The 17495-nt window shown below is 47.2% G+C and overlaps 2 protein-coding genes and 1 long non-coding RNA gene across 3 annotated transcripts; all 3 read left to right on the top strand.

The window, feature by feature from the left end:
* The first annotated feature begins 254 nt into the window (after positions 1-254).
* PA2G4 (proliferation-associated 2G4) lies at positions 255-7753 on the top strand. Its single transcript, XM_052639614.1, has 13 exons — positions 255-524; positions 2308-2436; positions 2688-2793; positions 2886-2955; positions 3205-3297; positions 4740-4803; positions 5044-5122; positions 5303-5381; positions 5466-5599; positions 5897-5991; positions 6095-6222; positions 6378-6431; positions 6642-7753. Exons 1-13 carry the CDS (start codon positions 437-439, stop codon positions 6705-6707), a joined length of 1185 nt encoding a protein of 394 aa, XP_052495574.1. The 5' UTR covers positions 255-436; the 3' UTR covers positions 6708-7753.
* A 1739-nt stretch (positions 7754-9492) lies between these two features.
* On the top strand, positions 9493-10897 carry LOC128048295 (uncharacterized). Its single transcript, XR_008199383.1, has 3 exons — positions 9493-9626; positions 10308-10330; positions 10561-10897. It is a non-coding gene; the product is annotated as an uncharacterized LOC128048295 (long non-coding RNA).
* A 452-nt stretch (positions 10898-11349) lies between these two features.
* Positions 11350-17062, top strand: ZC3H10 (zinc finger CCCH-type containing 10). Its single transcript, XM_052640098.1, has 3 exons — positions 11350-11391; positions 12180-12243; positions 13665-17062. Exon 3 carries the CDS (start codon positions 13720-13722, stop codon positions 15025-15027), a length of 1308 nt encoding a protein of 435 aa, XP_052496058.1. The 5' UTR covers positions 11350-11391; positions 12180-12243; positions 13665-13719; the 3' UTR covers positions 15028-17062.
* The last annotated feature ends 433 nt before the right edge of the window (positions 17063-17495 follow it).

Below are 17495 nucleotides of genomic sequence, written 5' to 3'. Positions count from 1 at the left end.
CTCGTCGTTCCTGGTGGATATGGTTTTTCAGGGAGAAACCACGCTTCCCCTCGTGCTTTCCAACGGCTCCGCCTTCCCGCCGGAGCCTGACCCTTCCCAGCGTGCTCGGCGATTCCAGCGTGCGAGGATCTCGGAGGGCAAGGCCCCAGGGCCTGGCTTAGGGGCGCGAAAAGCATGCTGGGGATTGTAGTTCGGTAGTCCGCGAGGGCGGCTAGGGGTTGGCAGTAGGAGGGACTCATTGTCCCAGCGTGCCCTGCGCCTCAGCCCGCGCGTTCGCAGTTTCTCGCTCTCGCCTGCCCTCCCGCTCCCTAGCTTGCTCGCGCTTTTGCTCGCGGTCTCTTCGCGGATCGAAGGGGTTTCTGACCACAGCTTGTGGCTGAGAAGGGCGACAGAGGCGGCGGCTCAAGAGAAACGAGGCTGCGGTGGTGGTGGGAAGATGTCGGGCGAGGACGAGCAACAGGAGCAAACTATCGCCGAGGACCTGGTCGTGACCAAGTATAAGATGGGGGGCGACATTGCTAACCGTGAGTGCGGCCTCAGGGGTCCGAATATTGAGGCTGGGAGGGAGAGTCAAGGGAGACGGTAATGGGTTGGCTCCTGAGAGCTGGAGCGGTGGGGTCACGCAGTGTGGGTTAGTGAGGGCCCAGTTCAGGTCTGCTGGAGGTGGCGTGGTGGGCAGGCTCCGTGTCGCGCCTGGGACCCGAGAGGCTGGGCCTGGGCTGGAGTCTCTGGAGATTCTGGCGGACGGTCCAGGGCGGCTGGGAGAAGAGCAGAGCTGGGCCCCTGGCTAGCCCCGACCCTAGGCCGTTGGTAAGGAGGCGAGGTGTACCTCCTGCTCCTCACCCTTCAGTTCAGATTTCTGCCTCTGATATTGGTGGCAGCGAGACCACCTCGAAAAGGAAGCGCTTCTGTTTTGTCGCGGCTCCCCGCCGTCAGGAGCCTGGCCGGCACGTGTTGCCAGGTCCCCTGCGGCTCGCCGGCTACCTTCCTCCGCTATGTCCCTGACACCAGCTTGCCTACCACGTGCTTTGCTGTAGTCCTTCGTTCTTTACTTTAACTCCTTCCCTGGTGGGGGCCGCCTTCTACTCTAGGGCCAACTCAGGGACTATTAGAGAGCACCCCATAACTCTTGTTTGACTGTTCTTGAAGTTGTTCATTGTACCTCCAATCTGCGGAGTTGGCTTTAGTTAGTCGTCTAATTTGATCTTAGGTGTTTCACAACTGTAGGAGTGTTTTGAGGTCCTTCTCACCCCAGCCAGTCAAACCTATGAATAGTGCTGTTAAAGGGGGTCTGAAGTTAGAATCTCATAAGTCATCCTTAAGAAGATTGTGCTCTTGACTTTCTCAGCAGCTGCCTGCCACTCTCTACAGATGTCTCGCTTTCTATTTTCTCTCTTTCCAATTTAAAACCCAGTTAGAGGACACAAAATGTTTGTCTTTGGGCTTTTAAATGGTTTTGACAGTAACGATAGGCATTTAGGATGCTTTTGATCCTGTGACTGAAAATCTGAGTTTTTTAGACTTTCAAAGAATCACCAAAACTTGGATCAAAAAAATAAAATCTGAAGTCCAGGATGGACCATGGAGAGGGTATGGGTGAACAGAATAAATGCTTTGTAACACAATGGATATGTAGTGGTTTAAATCAGAAAAAAAAAATTTCCCTCTTGCAGTTTATAACTTCTGAGGCACCTGTGATTCCCAGTACCAGTTTGAAACTCTTTTGGGTCACATACTTCTTTGAGCCCAGGGACCGAGGTTAAGTCTTCTTGTTATTTGAAGAAATAAGTCTACATAAATTGAGATTACTAACACCTCCTAATTGGGGTGTCTGGGAAAGGAAGAAAGTAGCATTTAACAATGCATCAGCTTAGAGTCAGCAATTGTATGTCTGCCTTCTTGTTCCTGATGCCTATAAATTTCCTCCAGTCTCCTTTGCATGTGTTGGATATCTTGGTGAGAATGCCCTTGAAGTTCATAAATCTCCTACCATACCACAAGTATCATCTTTGGAAAGTCTCCCTTGCCTTAGGAGACAGGTGATGCATACCTAGCTGTCACACTATATAAAGGAGGGAAGGGAGTGTTGGCTTTTTTAAGTTAAGGAGAGGAAGGTAGAGATTTATAGAGATGACAGGTACATTCTAGGAGGCAAAACATATTCCTCTTTTTTTTTATCCTTACAGCAGTGGTACTAGGGAATATTTCTAAGTTGGACTCAGAAACTCTAAGTCCGACTTCTAGGTGTTTCTTGGATGTTAACTTAGACAACACATTCAGGACTGATATATGGGATTCTGTTCCCAGGGGTACTTCGGTCTTTGGTGGAAGCATCCTGTTCAGGTGTGTCGGTACTGAGCCTGTGTGAGAAAGGGGATGCCATGATAATGGAAGAAACAGGGAAGATTTTCAAAAAAGAAAAAGAAATGAAGAAAGGTAAAAAAACAATCCCCTCCTAATTAAGTTTGACCCTTATTGAGTCCTGTTTGTTTTACTGTAATAATGCAACCTTTACCCCAGCACTGGTTGAGATATTTGGAAATTTGGAATGGCAAGGGAAATTCAGTTTCCCACTCAATCCAGACTGATCAAACTTAAGACCCTGAAGAAAATCCATTCATTTTTCAGAGGGGCAGGAGGGTTCCAAGAGAGCGAGCAGGGCAGTAAGGCTGATTGTTTCTTTACAGGTATTGCCTTTCCCACCAGCATTTCAGTAAATAACTGTGTATGTCACTTCTCCCCTTTGAAGAGCGACCAGGACTATATTCTCAAGGAAGGTGACTTGGTAAAAATGTAAGCTTAAACCATTTTAGAGCACTTGTCTTTTTCCTCGGCATTCACAATAGTGCCAGTTGCTAATGCTGTACTCTGCTCTTGCCTTTCAGTGACCTTGGGGTCCACGTGGATGGCTTCATCGCTAATGTGGCTCACACTTTTGTGGTTGATGTAGCTCAGGTAGGTGGACTGCTTTGAACTCTCTTCAGCCAGTGGGGAGCTGGGGAGGGTTCACTGCTGCTGGGTTGTTTTTTTTCCCACTGCTGCCTCTTATCCTCACCTACTACCACGACATTAAGTTTTGAGAATCTCTAGAGAATAAAAGGGGAAAGGGTGGTTTCTCTCCTGACCACTGGATACATAATGGACACACAGATATTAACTGATCAGCTTTTTTGGAAGGCACTGACTGCATTTCCTCCTCTACAGGGGACCCAAGTAACAGGGCGGAAAGCAGATGTCATTAAGGCAGCTCACCTTTGTGCTGAAGCTGCCCTACGCCTGGTCAAACCTGGAAATCAGGTGAGCTGTTTAGTCCAAGTCCAAAGCTTGATAGAGCCAGAGGTGCGTTCAGGATGTACTGCTATTCTATACTGAAAGAGAAGAGGCAGGAACTAAAAGAGTTTAAACCGAAGCGATGTTAAATCTTAGTGCCTACCTTAGGTGGTATGATGCTCACTGTAAGGGGAGCTCCTTTTCTCATGGAGCCTATAGAGATCCTTCCTTTTTCATGTTTTGGATGTGTATTGTTCCTGGAAATAATTTGAGATAGATAGCTCACAATAAAACACAGATATTGAAACTAAGTTTTAAAAGCTTATAACACAAAAATAATAATAGTACCAGTAAATTGGTGGCAAAGAAAGGCCAAAGACCCTTCCAAGACAATATTAGGACATCCAGGGATCATAAATTTCTCATGAATTCATACAGCAACATGTTGGACTACTAGTGGAGACTTTGTCTAACACTTAGATTTCAGAACCTGTTCAATACATAAAGCATCCTCTTTCTCTGTGCTCTTCACCCTTTTCATCCGTTGGTCCCCATTATCACTTAATTGCATCGTTTTTACTTCAGCCTCTGTTGTAGTTTTCTTGCAGTGGTATCTATCAAAGAGCTATTATAAAGCACTTTGAATAGTACCTGGCACATAGTTAACCCTTTTGTTAGCTATTATTATTTTACATATTGATTATTTTTATTATTTATATGCTTACTATAAGATACTGTTAATGTAGTGGCTGTTGTCTAGCTATGACATGAGACTTTCTGGATTCTCATCCCATTACCACCCACTACTGATTTAAAATGAAATAACTTCAAAATTTCCTCATCTGTAAAGTGGGAAAAATTAAATTGTGCCTCATTCTCACAGGGTTGTGAAGATTGAGATGATCCATATAAAGTGATTATCACAGTACCTGACATGTAGTTTAATAATAGCTATGATTGGAAATTCACTTTCCTTTTTTTCTTAACTATAATTTAGGTGAGGATCAGCTCATGATTGAAAGAGGTGAAAAGGACAAAATAAAACTTTCTGTACCCTTTCAACAGGTTAGAATGCCAGGTATCATGGACTAAACACTGTGATCCGAAAACCTGAGTTTATACCAGGTTCTTTTGGTTAACTGGTTTAACCTTGAGCAAATCATGTAACCCTTCTGAGCCTCAGTTTCCTCCTCCAGATTAGGATGTAGATTACCATACAGAATTGTTGGCACTAGTCACCTTACAGAATTGTTGTCTAAGCAGACCATCTTTGTGATAGTGCTTTGTAAAATGGTATGCAAATTTGATTTCTAGGTTGTAAGATGCTAGGGCTATGAAATGAAAAATTACTGAGAATCATTGCATTTGCTGGAGGATATTAGAACTCAGTTCTTTATGCTGCTGCTTCTCATAGTAGACAACTTACTAGCTCCTGGTATTTTACGTTTTATTTGATCTTGTACTTCTAGAACACACAAGTGACAGAAGCCTGGAACAAAGTTGCCCACTCATTTAATTGCACACCAATAGAAGGTGAGACTTCAGATAGTGGGGTTGAGGGTCTCAGTATGAGTGGTTTAGCAGAATTAAGACTTTTGTTCCCTTGAGCATCCATCCTGGCTCTGGCATAATCCAAGCCGCAAACCTCAGTGCCCCGTTTCCATAGCTGGGCACTTTGCTCTCATTGCCTGCTCCATGGCTCTACTTGGGTAGGTGGGTTGGAAACCTTTGGGGATTCTAGATGAGTGGTGCCACAGGCTTTGTCCTCTACAGGTATGCTGTCACACCAGTTGAAGCAGCATGTCATTGATGGAGAGAAAACCATTATCCAGAATCCCACAGACCAGCAGAAGTAGGTGCCCTGTATCCCACTATCTACCTTCTGTCATATAAGACTAGTTACGAACTTCTTCCATACTCCAGGCTAATCTTATCCACCGTCTCCTCTAACCTGGACTGATCTTATCCACCTTCTATTCTAAGCTCCAGGAACCACTTACTGCTCCTTATTGTTCCCTTTCTGTTCTTTTAGGAAAGACCATGAAAAAGCGGAATTTGAGGTACATGAAGTATATGCTGTGGATGTTCTCGTCAGCTCAGGAGAGGGCAAGGTAATGAATGTTTACCAGATCGGGCAGAGAGAGGAGGCTGGGGGTGGCTTCCAAGAGCACCAGATCAAATATGATCTTTTATAGGCCAAGGATGCAGGACAGAGAACCACCATTTACAAGAGAGACCCCTCTAAGCAGTATGGCTTGAAAATGAAAACTTCCCGTGCCTTCTTCAGTGAGGTTGAAAGGCGTTTTGATGCCATGCCCTTTACTTTAAGGTACTACTGCACTTAGCGAGGACAGGACTTTGAACAGTCTGACCTGTAGACCATACAGCCAGATCTCTTTCCTTCCCCTACCCCGCTTGCCCTCTTTCCCTCCTCTTCTACCTAGACTTGTAGCTCCAGCCTGCATGCATGCCTTCTCTCTTTCTCCCTCTCATAGGAAGTAGTGTAAACAAAAAGCAATCCTACGCATGATTTCTGCCTGAGGGTAGGAGTTATTTAAAAACAGGAACAAAGTGGTAAGACATGACAGGGAGTTAAGGATACCTGAATTTGTCTTCCCCTCCCCAGAGCATTTGAAGATGAGAAGAAGGCCCGCATGGGTGTGGTGGAGTGCGCCAAACATGAACTGCTACAACCATTTAATGTTCTCTATGAGAAGGAGGGTGAGTTCTGAGAAGAGAGTTGTAGTTTGAAGCCTCCGATTATGGTCCCCTTCTCCTTGAAGGCAAGGGGACATTCTATCAAAACACTTTGTTTCTCTCATAGGTGAATTTGTTGCCCAGTTTAAATTTACAGTTCTGCTTATGCCCAATGGCCCTATGCGGATAACCAGTGGTCCTTTTGAGCCTGACCTTTACAAGTCCGAGATGGAGGTCCAGGATGCAGAGCTCAAGGTTAGTGTGTGATGGAAAGGAGCAGGGACATGGCACTTTTTCTGGGAGTGAGGACTGAGTGATGGGAAGTCCTGAGAAGAGCTGCAGTGCCAAGAGTAGCACTTGGCATTTGCTCCATGTTCCTCAAAATTTGTTCACTTTCTTCTGTTTTGCAGGCACTCCTCCAGAGTTCTGCAAGTCGGAAAACCCAGAAAAAGAAAAAAAAGAAGGTTTGTTATGATCATCCCTCCCTGGTGGGGTGAACCTGATCATCTTTATTCACTTTCCTGGGTCTTGGTGGGGATATAGGTGTCGATATGTCCTTATTTCTCCTCTTAGCCCTGACCTAGAGAATTAGGAATATTCTTGTCCTTGGTCCCCCAGACAGTACCCTAAGTTGTTGGAAACTGACACATCTTCTCTCCTTTCCATGAATGTAGGCCTCTAAGACTGCAGAGAATGCTACCAGTGGGGAAACTTTAGAAGAGAATGAAGCTGGGGACTGAGGTGGGTCCCGTCCCCCCAGCTTGCCACTCCTGCCTCATCCCCTTCCCACCACACCCCAGGCTCTGTGAAGTGCAGTTCGACTTCTCCACCCAGGACGGCGAGCAGAGCGGGGTCTCCCTGTCCTCCTCCCAGTCCCCCATCCCAGCCCCTTCCAACAACAACCAGCTCCAACTGACTCTGGTCTTGGGAGGCCAGGCTTCCCAGCCACCGAAGACTACTTTAAATAGAAAAAAGAAATTGAATAATAAAATCAGGAGTCAAAATCCATCGTTTTCAAGCCCCTCTTTCTAGCCTTTTTCTACTATTCTCTGCTTGGTCAAGGTTTATGGCCCTACAACAGAACGGGAGGAGGCTAACACGGCCACCACCACTAAAAACTCAGATGAAATTTTTTTATACCACTCCAGTGTCAGCATTTTCCCATCTGTTGGGGCTTGTTCCTCTCTGTGTTCCCACTTTCCCCAAGTCTTTTATCAGGCCTCAAAATAGAGAGGAGCTATTCTTCAGACTGTTTTTCTTCACATGTGGCAGATTCCTTTTATGATCCAGGCTGTCGAGCCAGGCCCCTCCCATTTTTAGGAGCTGGAGCCTGCATTTACCAATGGATTCTCATCTGTAAATTGGATCCTCATTTGTAAATCTTTGTAGTCAGTTTTGTTCCACAGGACAGTTTTTCCTCCCTCCACAAGGCTGTAAAGAAGTAATCCATCTCAACTTTGTCCATTTCTTTGAAGTCAGTGGGGTTCTTCCCTTGCTCCATCTTAGAAACCTGAGCTGGAAGCTCCACTGTGGTTTTGTTCCCTGTTTGAAATACTTTGACTTCCCTTCCTTGAAAGAAAGATGTGTAACCAGAGGAGCAGACTGAAGAGACAAAACTCCTGGCTTTCTGAAGCTGTGGACTTGGATTAATTGCTAGGGGTTTGGAGAGAAAGGTGACCTTTCAGTACCTCTGGCATGCTGTCCCAGGGAACTAGGGCTCCCACTAACTTATGAGGTTTTTAAACACATTGAAAATGACATGGCATTAAAATAAATTTGGATTTGCTCATAATCACGTGTCTGTATGCTGCTCTTATTTGATGGTGGAGAGTGAGCTGAAGTGATGATCATTTGGAACCAGTTTTGGGGGGTTTTTTGGCCTTGCCTCATGCCATGCAGGATCTTGGTTCTCCAACCAAGGATCAAACCTGTACCCCCTGCAGTGAAAGCACGGAATCTAAACCACTGGACTGCCAGGGAAATCCCTGAAACCACTTTTCTATAGCCATATTCTACTTTTCTAAAATACTGAATAACTTGGGTTGGGGGAAGACATAAAACTCCTGGGTTTTGTGAATTACTGGTACATTTTCTATGGGAGTTTGGTCTAGTTTTCTGAAGTAAAAACATACCCCTTACTGCTGACACTATTTAGAACACAATGTTTATTGCAAAAAAATTAAACTGCAAAGTGATTGTCTTGGTTTAGAAAGCCAGGAAGAATGCCTTTAGTGTTAACGCGTTTTTTCAAGCCACCCTGAGATTTGATGGGTAATGCATGTATTAGAGCATTTTTTATATGTTACTGCTGAATTAACTGAATTAAACTGAAACAATTAAACAACACAGATCTCTTCCTAAGGGTTTATAGCAATCAACAGGTGAAATCCCAGTGGGTTTGATATCTTGGTGGGGAGGGTGGTTATTTTTGTTTTCAAACACATTACAGTCCATTGGTGACAATTCTAGAGCCACTTAAGAACTTGAAATTTAGAAATCTAATTTTCCAGAACTAAAACGGTGAGATTTTCTAGAGAAAACGCTAAAAAAAGGAATCATAACAAGCCTCATTCCATCTTATAGTGAATAAGGTGAAGTCTGTATGATGAAGGGTTTTCTTTCATCCTTCATAATACACGTTTTCTGTAGCCAAATCTTACAGTGTCTTTTTTGGGTGCTTCTGACCTAACCATATCTTGATACTGGGAAGCTGTCATCACCAAATACTATTCTGCCTAAAGACACATGTAGCTGATCGGGCTTTCCTTCTGTCCATTAATTAGATCTGTCGTTAATTTGTTAATGTGACACGACTGAAGCGACTTACCACACACTCTGAAGAGGGAGAATCACTGAAGTATTTTCTAAACAAGATGCACTGTCGCCAGGAATGCTATGACATTCTGCCTCAGGCATTGTAGGGAAAGACCAGTTGACTAGGAAAAGTTTATTTTCCACAGTAACAAAGGTCTCTTTTTGTAGTATAACAGCTTTCTCAATTCCCCGCTTTATATCCTTTCAATGTTCTGCAATCTTAGGACCTTTGGAAGTTCCAAAATCGAACCTGCAGATATTTAGTTTAATAAATAAGGTAAACCAGTAAAACAAATCGGGACTTTTTGTACAGTCCGCCTCAATCCACAGTAAAATGGAGGATGTCTCCAGGAAACTGCAACTCCCATGAAGCAACGAGAGGGAAGGCGGAAGTAGCTACCCTTTGCTCGTTTGCGCCTCTAGGTCTCTTATTGGAAATATGTGCTCATATCTAAATAATACGGTATCCTCATAATAAAACAGGTGAGAGGAATCTTGTACATCAAAATACTGATTTCCAACAGAATTTTCCTAGCTTAATCACTTTTCACACACCAGCGAACTGCCAAACACTATCGTTACGCCCCTTGGGCAACCCCGCCCCTAGGGGCAGGGCGAGAAAGCGGAAGTGACGACACTGAGTAGTCCATTAAATATCCGTAGGCGAGCCCCTGGCGATCTCTCGGCCTTAGCGCCATCTTTTGAGGTGAGTGTTAGTGATGGCTGTGTTCGTGTTCCGACTACAATCCATAAACATCTGATCTCTGCACTTAACATCATTACAGCAAACTAACCGCAGACTTTTTTTCTTTACCCGTAGAAACCTCTGCGCCATGAGAGCGAAGGTAAGCAGTCCCTGCCAGTGAGCTAAAGCTGTAAGAATTGCCTGTTGGTAGGGGAGACCTTGGCAAGGGAAATCGGCCATCGTTCCGGTTTCTCCGGGTTCTTAGGTTGTGCTAACGAGCTAGTGGGAGAGGAAGGATAGTTTGAGGAGAAGCATATTAAGTGGTGGGTAAGTTCTGTGGGGAAAAGCAGAATAGGTGGTAGGTAAGTTCTGTGGTGAGAGATGCTGAAAGTGGGAGAACGCATGCAGGCAGGATTCAGGGTTTTACGTCTGGGATCCAGGTGGCAGTCCAGATTGTTGATGTGGTTTATTGCGACTAAGCCCTCCTACTTGATCAAGAATCCACCCGGTTCTAAGTAGTGCTTTTCATGGAAGTTATGAAAGTGTTAGTCGCTCAGTCGTGTCCGACCCTTGCGATCCTGTGGGCTGTAGCCCGCCAGGCTCCTCTGCCCATGGAATTTTCCAAGCAAGAATACTGGAGTGGGTTGCCATTCCCTTTTCCAGGTAGTCGCCCTTACCCAGGGATTGAACCTGAGTCGCCTGCATTGCAGGCAGATTCTTTACCGTCTAAGCCACCGAGGAAGCCTCCCCTAGTGTTCTTCATATCCCTATCTAAACATTGTTACTGAAACTAATGATACCTTGTTCTATTCTCTGTCCTTGGTTTATAATCGGTTGCCAGTGGAGGAAGAAACGAATGCGCAGGTATGCTGGGACGTAGGAGGTGGGGCTGGGAGAGTGAAGGAAAGTGGACAAAACTTGGGACGAACATTTGGTTTAGAAATCCAAAACAGCTTATGAGCATTGACTGGCCAAAGCCATGAATTGAGCAGAAGACGACAGAATCGTAGTGTTGGTTGACACATTTAAGATTGGAGGGAAAGACTGAACTCGGGTTTGTGGGCCCGAGGTGTATTCTTATGTCTGGTTTTCAGGCTGAAGCGCAAAAGAAGAAAGATGAGGCAGAGGTCCAAGTAAACTTGTACACCTATGGAAGCCACAGAAGCAGAAACAAGGGAAGCCAGAGGCCAGGGACGCTGGTACAAAGTGTGGACTGCATGCCTACTATCTAGAACTTCTCAATGGATCTGGAACATCTATGGCCATTCTGATCGCCTTGACCACCTTTGAGAGACCTACCTTGCTCATATCAAAGCCGTCCCTTTTATTGCCTTGGACCTGTGATAACTATGGACTAGTTCTCTTCTCAGTTGTGGCTGAATGTAACGTGTACAATAAATCATCTCTTTTGCTGTCTTAGCTGAAGAAAAATTTTGTGTGTTATGTGGTTTTTTATGGTTACACTAGCTGGGGATTCTCTTATCAGTACAGTCTGTCTCTACTCCCTGTTGTAGAAAAAGTCAAGCTTTATATCTACAAGTCGGGGGGGGGGCGGAGAGGTGTGGGTTCCGGTCTTATGAGCTGCTAGAGGATTGGGTGGCCTTTACTTCCTGGAAAGGGCGTAAACGCCAGGGACGGTTTTCAAGTTGATTTCGCGGGCATAGGAGCAACCAGGTCCGCTCTTATCTAGGTCCACGTTACAGAATTCCGCTTCGGGTCGGGTTGCCATGGTGACGCGCAAAGCTTGCTGGGAACTTCCTGCTGCTAGTCGCGCAAGTACTTCGCACACCACAGAGTGTGGTTCCGGGTCTGCTAGCTAGAGCGTCATTTCTTCCGCAGGAAGCGGAAGGGCGATAGGGTAGGCGGCTCTTTGTCGAAGCTAGAGGACCGGCAGGCGGCAGCAGCAACTACGGCGGCGGCGGCAGGTGAGGGAGGCGGGAGACTTAGGTGGAGGCCGCGCCCGGAGGGGAGGAGTCGGGGCCGGCCCAGCAGCTGGGCTCGGCCGGGCTACACAAGGCCCCCCAGGACCGAGTTGGCTGTTCCTCACGTCGTAGGGCCGAACCCCTTTTCTGACTGACCCCGCTTCGCGAGCAAACGCCAGCTCCGTGACGTCACACCCTTGCCCATCCCCTCTGCTTGATGTCACCTGGAGTTCCCTTCCCCGCTTCACTTCGTGCTCCCTTAGTGTCCTTTTCATGTGGTCCCCGGCAGAGCTCCGGCGGCACTGCACAGAACCTGCCAGGCCAAAGACTTGCTCCGGGAAACTCCTAGGACTTTTCCCCCCACCCCCAAACTCTGGGTGTTGAGAAGCGTCATAATCACCGCCCCCAAGTCTAACCCGCCATCCCATTGCACTGTCAGTCGCAGCCCTTGCACGGCCCCCTATTCGGAGTTCCTAACCCCGACCCGACTCCGGGCTTTGATCCCTACATTCTCCTGCATCTCTAGAAGCGTCCCTTACCCTTTGTTCACTCAGAGCTGGTTTTCCAGCTCTCTTTCCTAGGCCATCCAAATTAGTGCTGTCCCATACTACTCTTCTTACTAGCAGCTTCTCCCCTTGACAGGGGAGGTTCAATTTGAATCCGAAGGAAATCTTGGAGTGCCTAGAGCTCTTTCCATTTTGTCAGACTTCATTCTTGCAGCAGCAACCACCCTGTAGTTCTCCATTCTTACCCCTTCTCACACCCAAGTCTCTTGTTTTTCTCCTGCTCAGAACCCAGCAGTGATGTGGAGGTGGAGACCCACAGGAGCCCCGGACTTCACCTGAGCTACCTCAGGTATCACGCAATCCTGGGAAAGTTGGGTGGGGAAGAGATCTGCTTCTGGTGGGACTTGTAACATGGGTCAGGCTTGGATAGGTGCCGTTTATTATTCAGCAGGTCAGTTCCCTTTTAGTATAAGTTTGTATCTTTTCTTTTCCCACTCTTTTCCTTGATTGCTTTTACTATTCTGGGACTACCTCCCGTTGGAGGAAGAGGACCTCTTTTACAGATTCTTTTGCAACTCTGGCCTGTGATCCAGTCGGTATATTTTCGGGATCATTTTGCCTTGAAAGCAAAGTCAAGGCAACAGACTGGGTGGTTGGGGGCATCAAGGCCAAAGAAGTTGTAAAGATTCCCTTATACTCAAGGGGAAACAATATGAAGTTTTCCTATTTGAACAGCAGGGGGAGCCTGAACACTGCTTAGGAAAGGCTTAGGAGGTCAGACACGTGGTAGCAGGGACTCCTAGTCTTGTTGGGGGTGGGGAAAGGAGAGGGTTAGAACCAGGGCAGTGGACTGACATTCCTGAGATCTCTTGGGAAAGAGGAGACTTAAAAAGCTTTTATAGCGTCTATAAATAAAGAAGATCTTCTTGGAGTGCGGAATGGTGTGGTTTGATGTCAGTGAGATCTTTCCATGGAGGGTAGGAGGGGTATAGAGTGAAGAAAAACAGGTTACTTGTGCCTGTGAAATTAACACCTTTCTATTGCCTTGATCTTGCCACAAATGGTTTTGTTCTTTGGGGGTCTATAAGTGGAGATTCTAGCTGTTGAACTCTTCCCCTGAAATGGAGAGAAGGGGGCTGACCATCCTAGAGTTGAGAATAGTGGTAATCTGGGAGAGAACTCCAAAAAATGACAAATTTAGATACTGCCCTCCAGGTGGTGATACCAGTCTCTTTACTCAGGACTTCCTGGGGTCTGGATATCTGTTTCTTCACAGAGTCCTCGCCTGACATCCCATGGAAGAGGGGGTCAGGGAGGCAATGTCACCAGTATCCCATTATCCATTGCCATTAGTAGCTCACCAGCTTATCTTAGCCAGAGTTCTAGTCTCCTCTTAACCTGACAGCAGTTTTAATTTTGCTTCCACAAATTTAATAAAGTCAGTTCAGGAGGTGAAATAAAATCCAACACTAATCTCTCCCTCCCTCTGCCTCTTTGGCATGTCATGGTTATATGAGGTGGCTTCACCCCAACTCTCTTCTGCTCCATCAGCCAGGCAAGTGTGAATCATTCTGACACAGACCAGGAGCACAGGGCCTGGGCAGGACTTCTGATAAGCCAGCCAGTCCAGGCAGAGTGCTCATCCGATAGCTTCTCCATCTCCAATACCATTGTCCCTCTGGCCTGCCTCTTGTTGGATTGCCTGATAGTCAGGAAAAGTTTGGCCTTCCTGGGGGACTCCAGTGTTGACACAGTTCTTCTCTTTCCTAGCGGTCACCAAGAGTGGCAAGAAAAGGAAGAAAGCCCTGAGTTGGGAGGGACCAGGATGCCTGACCGGGACAGCTATGCCAACGGCACTGGGAGCAGCAGTGGAGGCCCTGGAGGTGGTGGCAGCGAGGAGGCCAGTGGGACAGGGGCAGGCAGTGGCGGGGCCAGCTCAGATGCCATCTGTAGAGACTTCCTGAGGAATGTGTGCAAGCGAGGGAAGCGTTGCCGCTATCGCCATCCAGACATGAGTGAGGTGTCCAACTTGGGAGTAAGCAAAAACGAGTTCATCTTCTGCCATGACTTCCAGAACAAGGAGTGTAGCCGTCCCAACTGCCGATTTATCCATGGCTCCAAGGAGGATGAGGATGGCTATAAAAAGACAGGAGAGCTGCCCCCTCGGCTGAGGCAGAAAGTGGCAGCCGGCCTAGGCCTGTCACCAGCTGACCTACCAAATGGGAAGGAGGAGGTCCCAATTTGCCGTGACTTTCTCAAGGGTGACTGCCAGAGAGGAGCCAAGTGCAAGTTCCGTCACCTGCAACGGGATTTTGAGTTTGATGCTCGGGGTGGAGGCGGCACTGGTGGTGGGGGTTCAACAGGCCCCGTTCCCCCAGGACGACGTCATGATCTCTATGATATTTACGACCTCCCTGACAGGGGCTTTGAGGACCATGAACCAGGCCCCAAGCGCCGGCGAGGTGGATGCTGCCCCCCAGATGGTCCACATTTTGAATCCTATGACTACAGCCTCGCTCCACCCCGAGGGGTGGAGTGCAGACTGCTAGAGGAGGAGAATGCCATGCTCAGGAAGCGGGTGGAGGAGCTCAAGAAGCAGGTCAGCAACCTGCTGGCTACCAATGAAGTACTGCTGGAACAAAATGCGCAGTTCCGCAATCAGGCCAAGGTCATGACCCTGAGCTCCACTGCACCAGCAACTGAACAGACTCTGGCCCCCACCGTGGGTACTGTTGCCACTTTTAACCATGGCATTGCCCAGACTCACACTACTCTCAGCAGCCAGGCTCTGCAGCCTCGCCCCGTGTCCCAGCAAGAACTGGTGGCCCCTGCTGGAGCTCCGGCTGCTCCTCCAACTAATGCTGCACCTCCTGCTGCCCCACCCCCCCCACCCCCACACTTGAACCCAGAGATCGCGCCACTGTCAGCTGCTCTGGCTCAGACAATTGCCCAGGGAATGGCACCCCCACCTGTCTCCATGGCTCCTGTGGCTGTATCAGTGGCTCCTGTGGCCCCTGTGGCTGTATCGATGGCCCAACCCTTGGCAGGAATCACAATGAGCCACACCACCACCCCCATGGTGACTTACCCCATCGCTTCCCAGAGCATGCGAATCACAGCCATGCCACACTGATGGGGCTAATGGACACTCCCCTGGTATAGTCTCCCAGGGCTGGAGTTGAGGGGCCTTCACCCACTCGCCTAGTCCTCCAGGGCCCTGTCTGAAGGGCTCACTCATGAACTAGGATGAGAGACTGCGAGGAGTTTGCTTCTGAGAAGGGGTTGGGTTGGTGTGTTTCCTCCCACCTGCCTTTTATGAGGCTCCTCTCGTCCATCTTCCTTCAGGCCTCTCGGGCTTGCGTAGGAGTGCAGACTGAAGGCCACAGACGAAGGACTGACTGAGGGGCGTGTGTCCTCTGATGGGAATTTGGGGGACATCCTTGGTCTTGTCCTCTTTTCTGCACAGCACAGGTTCCAGCACTGGCTTTGGAAGAAAAAAATACCCTGCCCAGAGAGAAAGCCAGGAAAGAATAGGAAGTGGGTGGCCAGGAGAGAAGGCCTGTTAGGAGCCTTCAGATAGTTTGGGGCCTAGTTGAGTTGGACAATACAGGAACTGCTCCTGGGCCTGTGGGAAGATGGGGACCGTAGTACTCCAGCCCAAAGACTAGGGGAGCATTCATTACCTTGGCTTGACCTGGACATCCAGAGGGCAGGGCCAACCACGTTCCAAAGAAATAAAAAAAGTTATTTTTGACAAAGGAGGCAGTGAAAACTTGCTTAGATATTCTTTGTGGAAGATGGGAGCAGTAAATAGATGTCATGCCAAAATGGAATAAAGACCCCATTCTCACATAGCTTGGGTGAGGATGGATGAAGGCCAGTGAAGAAGGGTAGGAGCCCAGAGCAAGATCACATGGGGCTTCAGGGAAGGTACTTTGTGGGGTAAAACCATTGGAGCCACCTCGTCTAGTTTAACAATAGTCCCATCCATTCTGGTTTCTGTCTGCATGTACTATCCCCAGGTTGCCTTAGTAACTAGGGCTCCCAGGGTCATTTAGGGGGACCAGGTACTAAGGAGGGTGGATGTGCTGGGAAATGGGAATGGGATATGTGTCGACAGATCCTTCCCTTATTCAAACAGAGCAGGGCAGGTGGCAGTTCCTCTCTGAGTTGTTGACAGCAGTGTCCCTCCTACCGCATCCTTTTCTCAGTTCCCAGTGCCTTAAGCCTTCAAGGCTTAAGAGGTGCTGGGGAAAGGAGAGTTCTGGGGACACAAGCCTTGGGGTTCATCCCTTACTTCCCTCTGCTTCCACATAGGACCACAGAAGTTTTAAATCCAGTTAAGAGTCAATAAGGCCAAGGGTCCCAGTAGCCAAACCTCAGTTCCTCCTCAGCTCATGGCTGATGTAGGGGAAACAGCTCAGGGGAATAGTCTAATGGGACAGTGGATTTGGGGGTAGAGAAAGTGATCCTGATTTATTCTTCCCCCATCATATCTCATGCTACCTCTTGCTCTTGTTTGTTTGATCATTCAGTATACACCTGGGATTGGAGATGGTGGGCTAAGTCAAGGCCAGTCATTTTTAAAAAGGGGAGGGGGTGCAAAAGACTGAAGATGGGCAAGTACTGAAATACTGTTTGTGGATTCTAGAAGCCACACATTGATAAGCTTAATGTTGATTTTCTGATATAATTCTGGATTATTAAAGAGATGGTTTATGAGCATTTAGACAAATGTGATCATAGATACCAACATGAATTTGTCCTAGCCAAACTGATGAGCTAACTTTATTTTTTTTCCAAGTATCTCTAAAGAGGTAGAGTTGGGAAACTGTAGATGTTGTATGTATTTTTTAATGTGGACCAGCTAAAGACCACCAAGAATATACCTACAGTTGAGTAAGTTGGATGGATTTAACACTGATGATGGAGAGAGGACACCATGTGGAACTATAGTGTGTCTTGCAAGAGGATGTTAGAAAGGACCTATAGGACTTGGACTTTCATTGAGTTTGGAGAAGGTTCAAGGAAATAAGAGCTTCACTCTAAACTGGGTGCTGTTAGGGAAGCAGGGAAAATTGTATGATTGGGTATCTTATCTAGAAAAAGGACAGACTAAAGTGAAGCGGAAACTGCAATAAGTAATGAAGCAGTAGTCACTCGTTAGCTGGGAGAGGGAGATGTTTGCAATTTAAGGTTTGCACACTGACCTCGTTTAGCCCTTAAACAAAATTGTGATCTTGGTTTTTGTTTTGTTTTTTTGACTCACTTCATCACAATTATTGAGTACCCTTGTCTGATGTTGGTGTTTTGTGAGATTGTCCAACAGTACCTGTGAACCCGGGTCAGCCCCCTAATAATTCCCAAGGCCAGCTGTGTCAGGCCATTTCCCAGATGTCAGAAACTGCTTTCCTCTTTCTCACCTAAGTCATTGCAGATAAGAATAATTATGGGTCAGTTAATAGTAGAATTTGATGGAATCAAAACCAAACGTTTGTGCCTAGTAAATGTTGATGAGCACATCCATGTTAGAGATATACCCAAGGGCTATATTTTTTTCATTGTATAAAAATAAGAAAAGCCTACTCACCAACATAAAAA

This window comes from Budorcas taxicolor, chromosome 5, assembly GCF_023091745.1.
Source record: "Budorcas taxicolor isolate Tak-1 chromosome 5, Takin1.1, whole genome shotgun sequence".
NCBI classification, from domain to species: Eukaryota; Metazoa; Chordata; class Mammalia; order Artiodactyla; family Bovidae; genus Budorcas; species Budorcas taxicolor.
The sequence above is the reverse complement of the archived record's forward strand: the minus strand, read 5'-3'. Positions and strand labels throughout refer to the sequence as shown.